The 19,724-nt window shown below is 39.0% G+C and overlaps 1 protein-coding gene across 2 annotated transcripts in view; it reads right to left on the bottom strand.

Annotated features, from left to right (window-relative positions):
* FRMD3 (FERM domain containing 3) overlaps positions 1–19,724 on the bottom strand; it is a 139,652-nt gene that overhangs the window by 3,121 nt on the left and 116,807 nt on the right. For both annotated transcript variants that reach the window (XM_054186736.1, XM_054186737.1), the window contains 3 exons: positions 18,624–18,698; positions 17,975–18,043; positions 14,635–14,756 (listed from right to left, as the gene is read on the bottom strand). In XM_054186736.1, the coding sequence (XP_054042711.1) occupies positions 14,635–14,756; positions 17,975–18,043; positions 18,624–18,698 (266 nt within the window). The remainder of the gene's footprint in view (positions 1–14,634; positions 14,757–17,974; positions 18,044–18,623; positions 18,699–19,724) is intronic.

Genomic DNA, 19,724 nt, shown 5'->3' with positions numbered 1-19,724 from the left:
ACAAATAAAAAAATAAACTAAGCAAAAGGCTCATTACAGTAATTTTCAGATGAGGGAAATAAAGCATGATCTGTAACATGCTATAAGGAATAGATGCATCAGTGTTCTGTAAATATATGATACACAACAAAAACTGAAAAGCAAAAATCCCAATCATAAAGACATCTACAATATATAGGAAGATACACAGCTTAGGTACATTTTGGATCACCATCCTAAGCTACCATTTTAAACAGTAACTCAACTATAATTGACCAAAATTTTGCAAAGAATCTCACTTTGAGATCAGAAGCCTTTTCACATTTTTTCTTGAAAATTTCACTGATTTTTTTTTTTTTTTTACATCATTAGTCCTAAGAACTGCAAATACCATTCACTGTACTGAAATTATTAACTTTGTTTCTGAAACCTACTTTCCCTCTATCTGAATAGATAGCAAAAGAATATTCTTATGCCATTGGCGACTGATCATTCAACTAGCAGTAGGCATAAGTACATTTCAGTGAAGTTGGTGACACTTGATTTCTAGACTTTCTCAGTGTTACAAATTTTGCATTTCTTGAATGACAAGGTCTTACAATCTCTATTTTCAATTACTTTTTTTTTTGGGTTGGGCTTTTTTTGCCATTTTATATCTAACATGACTGCCATGGTCAGCTCAGGACATATCCACAAAAATCTCAGTTTCATAACTGATACCAGACTTGTGCACTACCAGGTCACTCAGCAGTAGACCTGCCCTGAGACAGACACAGGCACATGATCAGATTTCTGACAGAGCCCGAAATACTCAGTATTTGCAGAAAAATCTGCCAACTAAGTTAACCAAGTTAACTTGTTTTAACAACCAAGTTAAAATGCCAAAATTTTGTAAATGAAATTAAACAAGCAAATTATCACTTCATGAGATGGGGCTGCTGCACTAGGAATCTTAAAGCTTGCTAAGACACTTCCTCATGGAAATATCCACCATAGTTCCCTACTGTATGCCAAAGTGCCTGACAGTTACCACAAAATCCTCCATGTGACCTCTGCAGCTCTGTTAGCATGTTCTCCAAAAATGGGTAAGTAAGGTACTTACTAAGGTACCCTAGTTTATAGACTTCCCAAAAACTGGGTGAGCGTTTGCTTGTTAATATCTGGTAACTTTAAAATTATACCGAACTTAGTGCCACTTGGGATGAAATGCCAATAAACGCAACATAAAATACATGACATGTTACACATATTTCTAAAAGAATAAGAAATGACAGAAAACTTGCACTTTAAACCTACTTACATGAAATCGCTCCTTGAAGAAGCCAGCTCACTCCTTACCCGACATGGCAACTTTCTGGATCCCCTTCTTAATGCACGCTTTTATATGCTTTGCTATATTCATTGCAGAAAGCCTCTTCATTACAGAACACCACCCTCAAAAACCATCCCCCGCTTCAGTAAAGCACATTAGCTATTAAAATATATTTCCTCTTTTAAGTCTTCCAAATGGCCCAGACAGATCTCTGCCCTGTAATTTGTGATCTTTTCCTGCTGTCTAGGAGATAAGCTGGCCATGCCTCCAGGTGAGGTTTCACAGTCTGGCTAAATCAATCAAAAAGACCATTTCTGCTTCCTCTCATTTCATCCCTGAGAGAGCCAGACCGTAAATATAACCTAGGAAAATAACTTTTTCTTCCCGGGTTAGTTCTCTGATGGTTTTTCTTCCCGAAATGGCTTGTCAAATGTTCTCACGAGTACGGCACGTTACTGGGGACAGAGAGAAGGCAGGAGTGCTCCTTTCAGCAGCACCTAGCCAGCAGATCTGCACAGCTGAAATTAAACCTTGTCCTCAATAAAGAAAATGCAGGTGTCTCTCATTAGCTTGATTTGACTGCCTTGCTAATAATTCCTTGCCTCAACTACTCTGTCCTCTCCTATCACAGCCATTTTAGAAATTCATCACATTTCAGCATGAAACGTGTTTTGTGCTGGAACTTACTGCCTACCCCAGTCTTTGCATTAACAAATATGCTTGCCACAGTCATCAAGAGAAGGATGCAAACTGACTGAAACTAGACACAACAGTATGTGAACACTAAGGGGTGAGAAGAGAATTGGGGGCATCTTTCTCCTAAGCATACTGTAACAGCAGGTAATGCTGGATCACCAAACCATACTCTTAGTCATCTAAGAGTGCACTCATGATATCTTAAAATATAAAAGCCAAATTTTTTAAACTCTGGAGGCCAACATTAAGCACCTAAACATGACTTTAGATACACAAGTACTAAATTTGATTTTCAAATATGCTTTTCACTTTCTCTAAAAAGGAGTGAGGTAAACTGAGCCATTTACTTAGGCACCTCAATATGGATTAAAGGACCTAATTTTAACCTCACAAATTTGAGAATCCTGGCCATAGGCCTCTCTATACCTGCTTAGATGCAAGGTCACTAATATATCTTCATCATGTTTCTCATCATAGAGAAGACAGCTGCAGCTACTGCAAAGAAAGGTCACCCCAATCTGATTCTTGAGCCTTCTCTCTTTCCTCAGAGTAAATTCCAGCATGCATAATATACATACTGCATATAAACAAGAAAGATCATATTAATTTTCATTAAAACTGTATTTTTCTCAAACAACTGGCAAACTTCTCACTTCATGATTAACCTGTAGACACAAGGCAGCGGAGGAACCTCAGATCGGTGTTTTCTGAAGGGATTGTATTAAAATTGGAATGGGTTGCAGTTCCGAAGCATACATCGTTACAGTCCACCATTTAGTTTGAGTGGATAATTTAAAAGCAACACTACCAGAGGAAGGCACACATGAAACTAAAACAATTACTACTGCCAATCCATCCTACCCATACTCTTTTCCTACTATGGTAGTAAAAAAATTACATCCTATTCCATAGCATCAAAGCAAAAAAAAAAGAAAAGGAAGGAACTGGTTTTACATGTTGTTAAAACATATTACATCAAAGTAACTGCATTTTAAATGAGTCAAATACAAGTATAAATAAATAATATTTTAATATAAAAAAGAATCAAAATTTGGCATGGGTATTAACTGCTGCTGTTGCAAATTCATTTGACATTTGAAAAACATACAACGCTGTTCTTTTCTTTCCTTCATACTCCCTATAACACCACAACATTTCTCAAGTCAAGGATTGAGGAAACAATTAGCTATTAGCTATGGTCAGTGTAAGCCCACAGCAAAGTTCCAGTCATGCTGCAATATACGGATAAGTATGCTGGGCCACTCAGATTTTGATGGTGTCAAAAGACACAAGTGTAGTTTCATTATGGCACATACCACCTGCAATGCTTGTGCAGGCACAAGAACATCATATGAAAGCACCGAAATTCAAAATCATTCTACAGTACAATAAATATTCCAGTGACACAAATTTAAGAAAGGAGCAAGCTTTTCAGATTATTTACTTTTTGGATAGCCTTCAAGAGAGTCAGTTATCTGAAGTTATAAAGCTAGGTTAAAAGAAAAAAAAAATCCTCAAAGTCTCCCGGTGGAAAAAGAGAATACAAAAGCTAAAACAATCCCAAAGCTAATAAGCTTTAAGTACTCTGAAATATTGCTGCAAATCCTTTGCTCCTATTCATATATAAATTATTTCGCTGATACCTTTACAAGGCTATAATCTGGTATAATTTTTTGGGCTAGATTTTGAAAAGTACTATTTCTTTAGTTAAAATTCATATTGTGTTTTGATTTAAAGGACTATAACTTGAGCATTGAATTACGTTTGAGAAAACTTCCTTCCAGTCTTCATTTACATTTTTACCAGCAATTTACATTCCACAGATCAGAATCTTTTAATACATATTACTGGAATATCAAGTAAATAAGCTCAATTTTATTTCTTTTGGTTTGTATCTATAGCAAAAATTTTCTACACTTTTCTGGCAACTGGACAAATTTTACAGAGCCAGAGAGATCTAATTACGTTAGCCAAAACTCAGTTCTTCCCTTCCATCAGACACTGGGATTGCTCCAAAACTCTAACTTGCTGCAGCAGATAGAACACGAACAGCTGAATAAAACACGAGTTTACAGTGATCCTCGGCTGCGAACAGGATCGTGCAAGAGGTCTGACATAAATGTTGTCAGCTGCTAGTGTTTCTAAAGGGGCCAAAACCAGCAGCTGAGGATTAGCAGGATGAAGGGCAGCCCCAGCTCTAGTATTCTTAAGACGCTGCAGTTGCTGGAAATACAGCACCCCAGAAAAATGTGTCCTCTGCTTATGAAAAAATTCAGTTCAGACATTGTCTAGTGGCCCGACGTACTACACACAGCTTTACTTGCCAGACATGCAAACACAATTACATATCTGTAAGGCTTTGTACAGTGCAGAAAGGAACAAATGTGAAGATCTCCTTCTTTTAAACAGAGAACACAAAAATTAGATATAGTCCAGAAAGAGCAGTGCTGGGAATACTTCATATAGACATATAAACAAGTAAGACCAGCTAGGCTGCAAACAGGACAGTTCCTTCCTATCCCTTTTACTACTTCCTCTAGAAATACTGTGTATTCCTTTGCTTTTTTTCAATGTGGACAAAATTTATTTGTGCTACGAATAAAATGAGCTTTTGGAGGGAAGAAGGTGACTTTCTCACCTGAGCAAAGTGCATGGAAGTCACAAAGAAAATGCAGGAAAGAGAAACAGAATCTAGAACAGCACTAAATTCAAATATTCCCCTACACAGGATCTATATCAAAGCAGGATCCACATCACAGCCAGATATCCAGCCCTCAGAAGTAGGAGGCTACAGATTCCTACCTTGTCCACATCCCGTGCCCATAGAAGACACCTGTTCTCACTTTGCAAGGAGAGTAAATCAATGACAGTTTATAGTAACCCCTTTTTAGGCAGTGATCTGGCTTTCCTGATGGCCATTCCCATTTCTTTTAGTCTTATGGGAACTTCTAGAAGGGAGCAAGGCCCTCTCACAGTTTCCATCTCAAATCAGTTGCAAGCACTGTGACTCTGTGGCGTTACAACGGGTGTCCCAACTGCACTGTGTGGCACGGCGTTCAACCAACGTCACCGCCACGGCACCCACTGGGGACCGCCGCTCTGCTTGTCAGACCCGGCACCCAAAGTGCAGAGACAGAAGCACAGCAGAGGAGGCAGCATCGTGGTCGCACTGGGGCGCCTGTCCCTAACCTCCCTCTGGCCTGGAAGGAGCCCACCCGAGCACTGCTGACCTTCTTCCAGAACCAGGATTAAACAGGGAAAAGGCTGAGGCGGGTAGCAGGGAGAGAGAACTGTGTGTCATGGGAGCAGGAATGAGAAGACAAGATGCATCTGTCGGCAGCTCAGAGAACAGGGAGGAGCTGGTGAACGGACGGCAGCGACTCAGTGTCTAGCACCAAGTCAAAGAGAGCAAGGCTGAAAAAAGCTGCACACTGACGTGGAAGTTCAGCACCCAAGAAAAGGACGAGTGGGACATTTCAGCATCCCCACTCAGCAACAGGGTTCTCCCAAGGAGTTATGCCCCCTGCCATGAGTGTTGCATAAGCTAACTCCAGTCCTTAGGTTTCATACACTGATATACAGGTGTTACATGCTGATGTACAGGTTTTATGCATGTGAACGCCAAAAGGAATAACATTCTATAAACAGTACTGCAAAATCAAGGTTTTTAAGAACGAATGTAGTCCCAATGTACAAATCTGTTACTAGACTGGTCATATTAAACCAACAACATGGCTTGTATCTATTTGGAGCTAGCATTTAACCTCTTGAGGTGTAAGAATACAAAAGGTGAGATGTAAGAATACAAAATACATGTCAAAACACATGAGTACAAAATACTAATGGTTTTTCAATTTTGCTACTAATTTTTTAATCAAGAGAATTAGGTGCATTCTCATAGACACTATAGTTTCCCCTGAGTGGCGAATTCATGAAGCAAAGGCAGCCAGGAGCTGTTGCTAGTAAGAGACAAATCACTGCAAGAGGCAGGTTCTCCCATGTCTGCTGTGCTTACTGCTTTCTGATTTTCAGATGCCAGAAGTGTAAGAATATTCTGGTCTTTGCCAGAACACTCTCAGTTAATTCTTCTGTAAATACTCATTTCTGAAATGAGGATTCAACACAAAGGCATTAGTTTTATATAGGTGCATGGAGACTGAAATCTGTCAACCTATATATGCAAAAATGTCAAAAATAAACAGGAACACAGAAAGCATGGAGAAACATATTTTGAAATGTCTTACTTCATTAAAGAAACAGAGACATATAGATTGACAGAGAGGCCAATCTATCTTTGGCAAAGGGATTTGGTATAAAAACAAGAAAAAGCCCATTTTGGTTGCTATCCCAATCAATATTGAATACTTTATCTTCCTTCGGTTGGACTCCTGTTATGTGTAGTGAAAAAGGGATTCGAATCAGACTCCTTTCCCCGCCTAACCTCCCCCCAGTACTATTATTCAGAATATTAAATTATTCAGTATCTAGAATAATAAAAACAACAAAGTTATGATCTGGCAACCCAACCCAATGCACTCAGTTGCAGTAAAACACTAAACTGTATCCACTACTGTATTCAGCTGATGTTCAAAATCTGCTACCAACATACCTGCTAATTTAAGGACTATTCAGAAATTATCAGAAATTATCAGTTTCAAGGTATTTCTTCCCCTCAGTCCAAGAAAACTACAAGGGCAAAATTCCAGTCACTCATTCGTTAGCAATTTGCAAATAAATCCACAATTTACATAAGATATTACAACAAATATCATTTAAGTTTTGTCTCATTCATTCCCCATTTGCAACTCTGCTCCTGTCAGTAATTCATCCTTATTCTCTGCTGTACTCGATGTAACGCTGTCATTTAGAGTACAGTTCCTTTCCAAGAGACCAGTATTACCATTATAAACTATCGGGGGTGAGGGGGAAGGTTTGAGTAAAATAAATGTAAATTTACCAGCCCTTCTGGCTGTGATCTTGGAGCCATGCCGTAGTAATCGAATGCACACTTCCTTGTTGCAGTGGTTAACCATCCGCAAATGAATGCTTCTCTTGGTTTGGATTTTTACAAGACATTTCACCATTTTGACTATTAATTCCTCTTCTCAAAGTCTTGTAAAGGCTCTACCCATACCAGCTTTGACCTTTTATTGAGTTCCCACTGAGTTTTAAGAGACTAACACAAGTCACTCTCAATGAATCAAATGACAAGCTTCTAACATGGCCAACAAAAATATCCCAGCAGGGAACAGAACGAGGGGTTATTTTTAAACATTTCCAAATGCCTCATAACGTACAATACAAACTTCCACAGCATCCATCTCAGTTAGCAGTTGCTAGCATAACAGCTGAAACACACACACACAAGCATAAAAATATCCAAGGCATCAAACCATAGCACAGTGAAACAAAAGGCCAGCACTCAGGGTCTGTTTTTCACAGAACAAAATGACACTATGGCCATTATTTTTCTGAAGAGCTTCAATTTGGCCACTGATGTCTGTTCCCCACCGCTGCCTGGAAAGTATTTGTGGAAAATGTATAGATACAAAAGGAAAAACCCTATGCTGTGCTTACAAACCTTAGTCACAAGGCAAACCAATGCCATTAAAATGCTTCCATTTCAAGCCTAGAATCAAAGGTGACCTGCCTGTGTATAAAGAAGAGAGAACTCCTAAGTTTGGGAAAAATGTCTCTCTTGGCATACGTGCTCCAATTCCTGCTTGCAGACAACTACTGTAGACATTCATATGCACCAGAAAGAAGTGTTGCCTAAGAAGGCTCGGCACTTCCCTGTCCCCTCCAGCAGAAACACGCAGGCTCCTAAAAAAGGCATGACGCATATATGCTGGCTGCTAATAACTTGCTCCAGCTGGAAGCTGGAATGCAACCACGTGCACAGCACCTCACTCTCCTAGTGGGAAATATCCCTAGTGGGAAAGGAGCTCTTACTGGGTCCACTGAAACCCCACAGAGAAGATGAACTGGAAGGAGTGTACTGGGGGGGAGGTAGTCTTTCACTTCCCAGAATACTTACCTTTAACGTTTACAACATGCTGTGCCATCCGAGTCTTCGTTATCTGACGTCCTTGTTGCCCATAAAATCAATGATGTGCATGCAAATATATGGGGAAGAAGGGGGTAGGGGAGGGAGTCCTGCAGATGTGTATTTTACACCAAGTTATTTCTCTCTTGAAAGATGCCTGCTTCGATAGAGCTTTTGGAAAGCGTTTTTACAGTGGCTCCTTTACCCTGCCTGGCCCACAGAGTATCAATATCCAGCAGTGCTCCCTCCCTTTTACTCCTTCCTCCTGCAGGGCAAACACTCCTCTCTTCCTTTCCTTCTCTGCGAGGACTTCCTTGTGGGCCTGAGGAAAGATGAAGTGTCCCTTCACTTTCTATCTCCATTTTGTCACCACTTCAAAAGTAAGATTCTGTCTGCTTTTCTCATAACTGTTGTAGCAACCAAAAGAGGATCATTAAAATCTCACTGAAAAGGGTTGAATCTTCACTGCGTACACAGCTACAAACACCAGAAAGCACCAATTCTTACACTAACCACCACCACGTTCAATATGCAAAGACAAACCTAATCGAGGACACAAGTGTCACCTGGACAAGGCTGTGAACATTTCCAACAGGAGCACATTCATGTCGATGAATAAGCACGTATCATTTATGTTTAATGTGACCATGTTAATGCGAAAGAGGAATGACTGTGAGATTTCAAGTCACTGCCCGCAAATCATGTACACAAACCTAAGTGAGATTCATGTTGCAGCTGAGTCAGCAACTCGCTGTCTCTACTTGAACTCTCAGCAAGGAACAGGTTCCATGCTGAGAGAAAGAAGATTTTGCATGACCTGACATGGGCAGCGCGACCTGCATAATTGTTGGAAGATGTTTTCCAGCAAAGATTTTCCAGACAAGGAGCCTGCTTCTCTCCTACAGAGCTACGTGGGACTCTCTATGTGCAGAAGAGAGCCAGCAAGGTGAGGGGTCCATTCTCAGTAACTAATCGGGTTTGCAGCTCTTGTCACTCTCCTCCTTCCTGAATTGCTACTCTGGATACCACACAGCGGAAAGGCTGGGAACTGTGGCAGAGAGACCTTTAGCATTCATGCCCTGTTACAGAAGAGGCAGAAAACAGCAGACAGTTACATAACTGCTCTAAAAATCAGAAAGTACCGTTCACAAAAGGAAAAAACAATCCTCCCCCAAAACCAGAAAACCAATACTAATAAAACACTCCAAACTAGTACCCTTCCCCAGCCAGTGAAAATTGTGAACAGGAAACTTCTATTCAAGCATAACAATCTTAATGTATTTGTGAAAAGGAATTATATCACCTATCTTCAGATTTTGGAGGTACCTTATTATGGTGATGAGTGTAATGTTGTTTTGTTTGTAACAAAAGTAGTTACCTTGTTTTGTAGACACACTGCATAGTAAACACTTGGAAATCTGAGAATTCGTAAATAAGTTATGAAGGAAGAAATCTGGCAGAGATAACTGTTGTTAGCATTAGGTATCGTTACCTTGAAGCAAAAGGTTTGCTTGTAAAAAAGTTGTTTTCAGACCTTGTAGGGCTCAATTACACAGTTAGAGGGCTGTAAATCCAACTCAGTTTGTTGACCATGAAAATGATGACGCATGCAGGGATGTTAAGATCTCCTGAGCCCAGATCACTCTTTGGGAGACTCACAGAAACTTGCAAGACAAAGTGCACAGTAGCAGGAGAAACTTAAGATGGCCAGGCTTTATTACATGAATGAGAAGAACTATCTCAACGTTAAAAAACTACCAAAAAACTAGTAGATAACCTGGCCTAAGGATGGTCACTTTGGCCTCTACTAAATTTAATAGTCTATTAGAATAAATGAATTATCTCTGAAAACCACAGGAATTTAAAAATAGAACTGTTATTTTATTTAGAAAAGTCACTAAGAAATCATGATGAACTCATATATATTACAATTTTTGTTATCATACACGCCCACACACCAGGTATAATCAGCTAGTAGGAGTATTGCTTCTGCTAATTTCATGGAGAAAAGCTTTTTGATGCTACATGACACAAGACGTTTCATGATCCTGTCTGTCCAATGTATTAAGATAAATTGTGTCTCATGTACAGCAGTTACGCTTTTAAAAATATGAATGTTGACAAGATGTGTATTAGTTCTTCTCAGAGAAACAGTTATCACTAAACCAGCAACTTTTTTTTCAATAAAAATTAAACCTAGCAACCCTGAGCTGTGCCCAAGGGAAAAAGTGGACTCGATTACCTGTTATAGTGTCCTCGCTGTACAAACATAACATGTGAAGATATACTTAACATTCTTTCATATTTTACTAGCGTATTTTTAATATTTATTCATACTCTTATTCATAAGTGGCCAATTTTTCATGTGTTGTTGCCTAAGCTGTACCCACAAAAGCTCCATACGCCTCTGCTCCACAACCAAAGCTTGCACAGATAAGAACTCACACAAACAGGCAGATAATTAGACTGGTAGTAGCTGGTGTGTGCTCATTCCCATATGTGCTTGTACAATGCAACAAAGACTCCACATTATAAAGTAAAGATATCATTCATACCAATTAATTACCATTAATGCAACATTTCGTATACTCGAGTGACACACAAAAATAAGTTTGCTAAAGGAAATGAGCTCTCTGTACACAACTCAGATGCACAGGCAAGCAATTTCATACAAAAAAATATTCTTAAAAAAATCAATGAGGACAGCTAAAAAGTGTGTAACTCTGGGGAAGAAAAAAAATGAGGAACATGGATTTTAAACAGGAGGAATTTAGAATGAGCCTGTACCATCAACTCTTTCTTTTCTGAAATACCGTACAAGGTAAATCAATCAACAGAATGACTGAAGCACACAGCTTTCACTTTGGTTGCTCCAAAGGCAAAAAATCAATGTCACCAGGAAAATGCTTCATGTATGAAACCTGAGCACGCAAGTATCAAGCAACTTGAAAGAAGTTTTCATCACTTTGTCAAAACCACATTAATATCTTGTAACTCAGAGGCATGGTTTTGCCTTTTTTTTTTTTTTTTTTAAATTGGACTATTCAAATACGCGAAGCCCTGGCAGCATCTGATTCTGGGAAATCCAAAGACAATGGTTTACCACCTGCAAAATAGTTGCCAAGTGATCAGATCAGGCAATAATCTGTCTCACCAGATCAGATGGTGAAAGAAGTCAGCCACACAATTCCTATAGCAATACCAACAGAAATGTGTTCAATTGCATGTGGAGCAAGGACCATGGAAAGGACCTAACAGGACCATTCTGAAGGACTTAATTTGGCTGTCTGTGACAAAGATGAATTTTGCAATCACCCTTCCAGACATGCTTCAAAATTTGTAGCTAGGTGCCTTTTGAAGAATGTCTTCTAGGTTCAAAAGGTAGAAACGATCTCTCCAAGAATATCTGACACTCATACATGTAAAATCTATTCCATGTGATAACCTTCTACGCATGACAGTAATTTTATGGTTGCATCTTTACACTATCATGCCTTTTTCCTCCTTCTGGGACAGAAAGGACATCAGTGCAAAACGAGAGTCAGTAACAAGGAATATGAAAGCCTGAAGAATCTTAAGCACTAGCAACAAAGGACTCAGAGATGACCTGCAAAACCTAAGGCATGAGAACTTGAGATTAGTTTTCTAATTTGATAAAATATGTATTGGCTGGTGGCCAATCTTTTAGGTAATTCACTTACATAACTATAACTTAAAACAGGAGTAAAAGCACATTTAAGTAAGAATACCAATTCAAATCTGGGTGCTTAAATTAGTCATTGGACATCTGTATATGGCCTCAAAGTGCAGACTGAAGAATTGCCTCTTGAAGAACAAGACAACAATAGGCAAACTTCGGATACTTTCGCCTGCCACTCTAATAAAAAATAAAATGCCATTACTTGTTTTCAAATCCTCTTACATAAGTGTTAACTGCTAAGGTAACTATTACAGTGATATCATGGGCATCCGGTATCTTTCTTCCCACAAATAGTGGTAATTTATGACCATGTTTAGTCAGCATACCCTTTCTTACATGTCTGCAAAACCACTGGACAGTTTGGGTTTTCTGGAGGACAGCTTCACTTCAGCTTGATAGCCTGAGTAGATTTGTGAGATGGAATTTCATATGGGAGAATGGCTGGGCTTTAGTTGTTTTTCAATATTTGGTTGTATAGTTTAGTTTCCATCTGAAAGGATTAGCCTAAGGACAACAAGGCAGGCTGAAGCTGCTCAAAATCTCCTGCAGACTCTGTTAACACCACTTCTGATGGCTTTGTCCCCTAGCAACTATCAAGTAATTGGCACAAAATCTTCCCTCTCACCTGGCAGTTTCTGGTAGCTCAGTTTCATTCGCCCAGGCTCAGCCAACTCAGAGTTCATCTCTCCAGAAGTTTCAGGAAGCAGACACTGAGGCCACCATATTTTTGGCCATGTGTTTTGCTCATAATATATAAAGCCAACTTAAAAATAAGAACAAGTAAGTTTTGCTCACTTAAAAGACAAAGCTGTACAATCTCCTGAGTCTGCCCAGGGTATGTGCCGCTGACAGCACCATTATAGCCAGCTCTTCTAACTAGTTGCTTGGTCCCATCTACACATCGCAGTGCAGCACCATGTGAAGGTCTCGGCCATGAGCAGATGGAACATCCATATGCACTCGGCAGCACCTTGCAGAAATACAAGTGTGGGACATCTGACCCAGGTAGGGCTGCACTGTCCTCACAACAGCATCTGCAGGCCTTTTGGAAAGCAGCCCAGAGTGTCCACCTCTGCCTCAGGGCCATACGTTTAGAGAGATGGCAAGGCTGTTTCACATGAGTAGCACACAACAAGTAGTTTCCCAATGCAGTTGAGTCTGTCCCAGGGCTAGCTGCCTTCCCTCTCCCCATCTCCTGCTCCTGCCCTTGGCCTTGCACAGGACCTTGCCCAACCCTCTCTGATGAGCCACTTAAAGGTTGAGCCACCCAGTGGTGGGAAACTGTACGGTTGCGGGGTGGGGTGTTGTTGTTGGGTTTTTTATGTATTTTTGTTTTGGGGTTTTTTTTAATTCCCTCTCCCACCACCCAGAGCTGGTGCAAGGGAGAAGACTGGAATCCACAGAAGTGGACTGAGTGCCAGCATCAGTGCCAGAGAGCCATGACATCAGTTCAAGCTGCAAGATAGCCAAGTTCGCTGCAGGAAAACACTGTAAAAGAGCTAACTACTGTTAACTTGGCAGCTGGTGGTATTTAACTGTGCGTAACATATTGTAGAAGAAACCCACCAGCAAATATTTCTATTAAATTGTAGTAACAACAATCTGTGGAAGAAGGAAATATGACTTTCAAAACTGCATAATATACATACATTTGAAACCAGCACTCTCTGGTGAGTATATGGCAATGGTAAGTCAGCAGTTTCCAAAAATGGATTTCATTGCTTAGAGTTGTTAGTGTGGCACAGCAGTCTGACAAGCAGCAAGCTGTTGTTACTCTGCAGTGGTGGCTACTGCCTAGCAGGAACACAGTGCTTGGTACTTGGCTGCCAGAAAGTGAATTCTCAGATACAAGTATTTCACAGTAGAGGTAAACAAGTAATTGTTAAAATAAACTACATGTCATGCAGCTACTACTACTCATTATAATAAGCTAAGTATGCAGACAATCAAATTCACCCTGTTCTTACTACATTCAGTGTTGAACCTCGTAAGAATGAACAAAATATGTCCATATGACTCCTATAAAATCAAATTAGGATGTACTCCTATGAAAATGAACATACTTGCTCAGCTGTTTTCTGTTTCCCGTTACTTGTCCACAACAAAGCAGCAGCAGCAGAGGTCATATTTCCCAACTTCTGAAACAATTATCTCGCAAAATCTCAAGTAAGAATCACTGTTAGGTTTTGTTTCATTGGCTTCCTTTTTCATTAGGGAGAATTATCCTCATTTAAACTGGCTAAGATATTCATACCATGCTTTGTAATGACTGCATCTCAAAAAGCTAGGTGTTGAATGTGATTTTTAAAATATCAAGTTAAAAACAAATACACAGAAAACCTTGTTCTATAAAATGCATTCAAACTGATCTTCTAATAACATCTCATTTTGCCAATGGGATTAAATTAGCAGACTCTTTCCTAGCTGACCTTCAAATAACGTCACTTTTTGTCAATGGAATTAAATTAGCAGAGAGTCTTTCCTAACATTAGAACAGAAAGAAAGAAATATAAAGGTAAAGGAAAGCAAGAAAAACAATACACCTAGCAGTAAACTGCCATTTTTCACTCCTGAGTAACTGCAGTTACTGTTTAGTAAAACGGTGCTATGCTGAATTCTTTATTTCCTGTTTAGTTCCTTTCACCTGACAACCTAAAAAAGATTTTTGAAACATAAAGCTTAATAGCAGTAACTTTCCTCACAATGTATCTCACATGAGGCTTGTGCACAGTTCCTTGAAGTAGTGATCATTTCTCAGTATGACATGCAGAGGCTTAATGGTGTACTCCTAATGGAAATTATTAGATTTTTTCCATATCTCTGAGTCAGTAACACACCTTTTTCCATATATTTTGTATTAAATATTGGTAGTGTTTGTCAGGAATAGGGTAAGTGACTCACCTTCATCTAAAGGAACCTCCTCCTCCTCGCAGGGAGAAGGAAGGAGGGGCTGCAGAGGTTCCATGTTGATTATGAGTTGCTTGTTCAACGAGGGAGAGCTGCGACTCTGGGTAATGCTGGTTCTAAAAGAATGGAGAAAACAGTCATTTTATTCACAAGGAAACAACTACAGCCCAATATATCTCATCTCAGGACTGTTCTGCATAAATTACAATAGGCCTTGGGCTATCATAACAGACTCTGCACGCTGAATGCTGCTTTCAGCAGTGTTATGTTGCACCCTCAGCAGGCATAAACCTTTCAAGATCTGAAGCGTAAGAGAAGGTTTTGTGCTGGTTTACTTTCCTGACTCCTTCTCATCTCAAGCGGGTTTTAAGTGTTGCTCCTCTCCACGCTTCACAGCAGACATGAGTATTTGGCTTCAAGGAAAGGTAAGGTAGAGAGAATACAAATCATTTTCCTGATGTTTTTGCATTGCCCCTGGGACTGGGTAAAGGGTTTGTTACAGTTTGAGCATTGCAGACTAAAGACTAAAGCAGGAGCAACCATATCCCTTCCATTAACAGGTACACAGTGCTCTCATTCTCACGCAGCCCAGGCACTGCCTCTACACCATGCCTCCAGGTGCTCAGGCTGGTTTTCTTTCTTGTCTTACTTGGCTCTAACAGGCTTTCCTGGTAGCAGGTGTTGAACTTTGTCAAGAAAGTTTGAGGAATGCTGTTGATTCACTTCAGTTATGAGGCTCATTAGCCTAAAATCGTACTACCTGAAAATAAAATGGCTCTTTAGAATAAGTTACCTAGCACTTAGATGATACAGTCCTGAAGCAAGAATCCTGCAATAAGTCTAAACCATTATATTATAAAATATTTACTTTTGACAAAAGCAAAGATGAAAGGGAAGAGGACTCTACGTGACTTCAAATGATACATAGGTACAGTGCTGAAGTTTCACAAAATGAATTTCAAGTTTGCACAAAGACTCGACTTACAATTCCACACAGACAAACAAACTGAACAAAGCACCTATTGCAAGTGAAAAGATGGGACTGTGTGTTGCTGAGGGTTTAGGTAAACTCGGGACACAGATGTCCTACTCTAAGTCACATTACATCTCATTACATATTCAGTGGGTTAAACAAGCTTTCTTGCTCAACTGCCATGATTCGTTGCTCATTAAAGTATGCCCAGAGGTACTTACGTCCCTATTTGCATTCTGTGAGCAGTCTCTAATAACTATTTCATTTAAATTTTCACTATCCAAAGAAATTTTTCACTCAGATTACTGTAATTACAATCACTCCAAGCCAACAATACCTCCACAGACTTGTTTTGTATCCCCTGGATCTTTGTGCTTGCTGTAAAGAGCTATCAAGCAACTCCAAAAATAGTTGTGCCTGGGAGCACCCATGAGGCTTTTACTCCGCAATTATTTACAAAGATCCCTCCTTCAGGCATGCCCCGGAAGCAAAATATTAAATCATCCACTGTATATTTTTCAGAAGAACTTGCCACTGCATTAATGCTGCATGCTACACCATGCAACAGGTTTTCAGTCTGTAGTGCTTTAAGTGTAACATCCAAACGCAAAGATATTGAACAGTAACAACCTCCTCTCAACTGCATGTTTCTTTCTCAATGCAGCCACGGTATCACTGAATTGACTTTGAGGGAGGGGGCGCAGGGACAAAAAGCTTTTTATATATATATACACACACATATATATATATATATAAAAAAATATGTATATATTTACCTTCAATCCTATAATTTCCTCTAAATGTTTTGCATCTGAAAAACTACCATTTCGTGTCCCTAAATCCTATTTCACAGAGTAACTTGTTCCTAAAGCTCGCTTTTTTTGGGAGCTGAAAATTATCTATGTTTTTTCCTACTTGTGCTATTGGAAGGACAAACTATCTACTGGTGTCTCACATTTCAAAACCTGCATTATAAAAACACTTAAAATCATTAGACTTTTTCGTAGTATTTCTAAGAAACTGAACTTGGAGCTACCATAACATTGTAAGTGCAAGCATTTTAAGAAGGTTAATTATAAAAAAATATAAATTACTATTTATGGGTGTTAAATCCACATGACATGGCTCTGTAAATTTATTTGCCCTCTGACCTGTTTATTTATATACATTAAGAGTTTTAAACAATTTTTTAAAAATACTTTAAATACTGAAATCAAAGAAAAGTAAAATACAGGATAAAAAATCAGTTTACATTAAAATCTTTTCTTCTCCTGTGGAAGAAAGAAACCCTATGGAAAGTAGGCAATAAACTATTTTCTTATGTGAGTAACTATTTTGATTTAAAGTGCATTTGTCTGCCCAAGTAATCTACCCCACCTCAATGATGGACATATATTCTGCTTTCTGTGTTCTCAGTTAACACATTCTTGGCTGTCACTTACTCCATTTTTAAATGTAATCTGCAAAAGCATGTTCAAAAGCATCCCTGCATGGCCTTACTATTACTATTCCTATTCATCGTACGGCTGGACAACATATTTATAAATATTCGCTGCAAACATATTCCTACCCTTTAGTAAAGACAATCCAATTTTCTCACAAATATAGACGGAATAGCCATATTCTACTAAAAATAGAGGAAACACACAGCCCCTGCCCCTGAAAAAAATGACAATAAAAATAGGGATATGGCTGTAGAATGTCCAGAAAGTTAAGTAACCCTTTAAAAAAGTTTTTAAATAGCTTTTTCCTGCTGGCCACTTTCTTGTCTTCCAAAGGACTTTAATTAGGTTCTTATCAATTTTCACTGTCACTACAATGAGTGATAAGGACCAGAAAGTATTAATTGGATTGCAAAGTCCAGCTGCTTATTTCTAAAAACCAAATCTTTTTTCCCCAAAAAAAAAGATTCTCTGGTCTTTTTTCTCTTTACTGAATGAAATTCTTGCTTTTTAATCTGACTATCAAGTATACCTTAAAACATACCCATATGCATAGACAAACCGGAATCTTTCAAAACTGGGCAAGAACTAGGAACGAAATGAGAATGTGCTTTTCTGTCAGGATCATGTAATAACAGTCTATGTCATAATGCAGAAAATAATACAAACTACTTATCTGACAGATTGATTAAATACAGCTTTCAAGCAGCATAGATTAAGTTCCCTTGTGTGGGAGACAATATGCTATTGTCAGAATTTTGTAACACTGGCAACACATATTTCCCAAGGCTTGCATGCCTCATTGTGGAAGCTCAGAATGACAGCCATCACACCTCACAGTAAACGAAAGGTAATTTCTTTGTAGAGAACAATAATCCTCCTTAGTCCTTAAACTTCAATATTGAATGTAAAGACATACCTGTGAACTTCAGGAGGTTCCCTCTGGATTTTAGAGCTTGCCTCCACAACCTCTTTGGCTACTTTTCCACTGCATTAAAACATGAATAAATATTCAAGCAAATACTAAGATGAGCCATTACATGCCAGGCACTATACATATACGAACAATGAAGTAACATTCCAAAGAAGAAAATAAGAAGGCAAAAAAAAAAAAAAATCTCATGTAGTGGATATATAATGTCAAGGATGAAAAATTCTGCTGACTGCTTGTCTGCAAAGCTGCTGAAGAAAAAGCAACCTTTTGCAGCAGAATGCTAGGAGTGGGACTGGACTGTCCCATAATGCTCCCCTGGTCCAGAGTTGCCCAGTTACAGGGGGCATGCAGTCTCTACACTTGCGATGCATCCTTGTTTTTACAGAAACAGCACCAAAAATGGAGCCCTATTCTGGTGAACCTGCTCTTTGACAGAAGTCTGCATGAAGCCTCCAGTTTATTTTGTAAGTGACACTATAGAAGAGACAACAGAAAGTCTTTTGAATCCTGATGTGGATTAGGTGTGAACAGATCCTCAAGAAGGAAAAGCCCTCAATTTGCATTAAGTAATTACTGAAGGTTTCTCTTACTTTCTTAAATGGTTTACCATGAAAAACGAACAGCAAACACCCACCTATATCGAAATCTACTGCCTTTAAAAAATATCTTGCTGCTGGACATGGTCTTGATCTGGCTGGATTTTGCATACCTTTAAGAAAAAGAACAGAGGCCATCACATTTTCAGCAAAGAAGGAACCTGATAAGCAAAAATGAACAAGGCTAATTACAAGCTTTGTTATTTTTATACCACAAAGTAATATTCAGTAATTGGGCTTTCCAACTTTTTAAAGGCCTTTATACAATCTAGAACATAAAGCATACATAAAACAACTCAGACAGCACAGAATGACTGAACATAAAACAAGTGATTACCTGTGTAGGAAAGCAAGAAAATTAAACGCTGACACTTGCTGCTTCTCTAGGGACTTTCATTCACAGGATGACGGGAAAACTGTGGTACACCAAAAGCCCCTAGGACATGTTTGCCCTAATACCACCTTGTTTGTGGGAAGATACGGCTATTTCCACTTTCCCACTACCAAAGCAGTGAAATAATACAGAAGTGGTAACACTTGTCTCCAAAAGTAGTTGCATTTCTGATGTCTCTATACTGTCAACTTCTTAGTAGCTTATGTCATATCCTACTGCTTCTCTCTAATCATGAAGTACACAGCATCCTTTTATCACAGTCCTTTAGCACAAAGACATGGAAGACTACCTCAGACACACCATCTCCTTGATGTTCTCTGCCTTCAAAATGGCAAATTGATTTCATATCAAGTCTCTCATTCCCAGACCCTAGTAGACAATCTTCTATGATTTGTATCTGCTTGAAAATAATCACAACGGTCAACCCCGAGCCTGTATCAAGACAGGACTAAAGCTCTGTTATTTCAAGAAATGCCAAGATATCATGACCTTTTCTTAAATTCCAAGTCTCAAGCTCTTCTGAGCAGAGGAGAGGACCAAATCTAATTAAGGCAAAGTATCATTATCATTAATTACTTATACAACCTGGCAACATCTGTTCTAATCTGATTAGAATACCTTAGTTATCATAGAGAACATAAACAGGATTTATCTAATGCTGTTAAGTAACTAACAGTCCACACTATACAGCTCAGTTTCTCTGAAATGTATGAAAACTTTCACTGTTTCAAAACTACTATCGTAA

This window comes from Rissa tridactyla, chromosome Z (assembly GCF_028500815.1).
Source record: "Rissa tridactyla isolate bRisTri1 chromosome Z, bRisTri1.patW.cur.20221130, whole genome shotgun sequence".
NCBI lineage: Eukaryota > Metazoa > Chordata > Aves > Charadriiformes > Laridae > Rissa > Rissa tridactyla.
The sequence above is the reverse complement of the archived record's forward strand: the minus strand, read 5'-3'. Positions and strand labels throughout refer to the sequence as shown.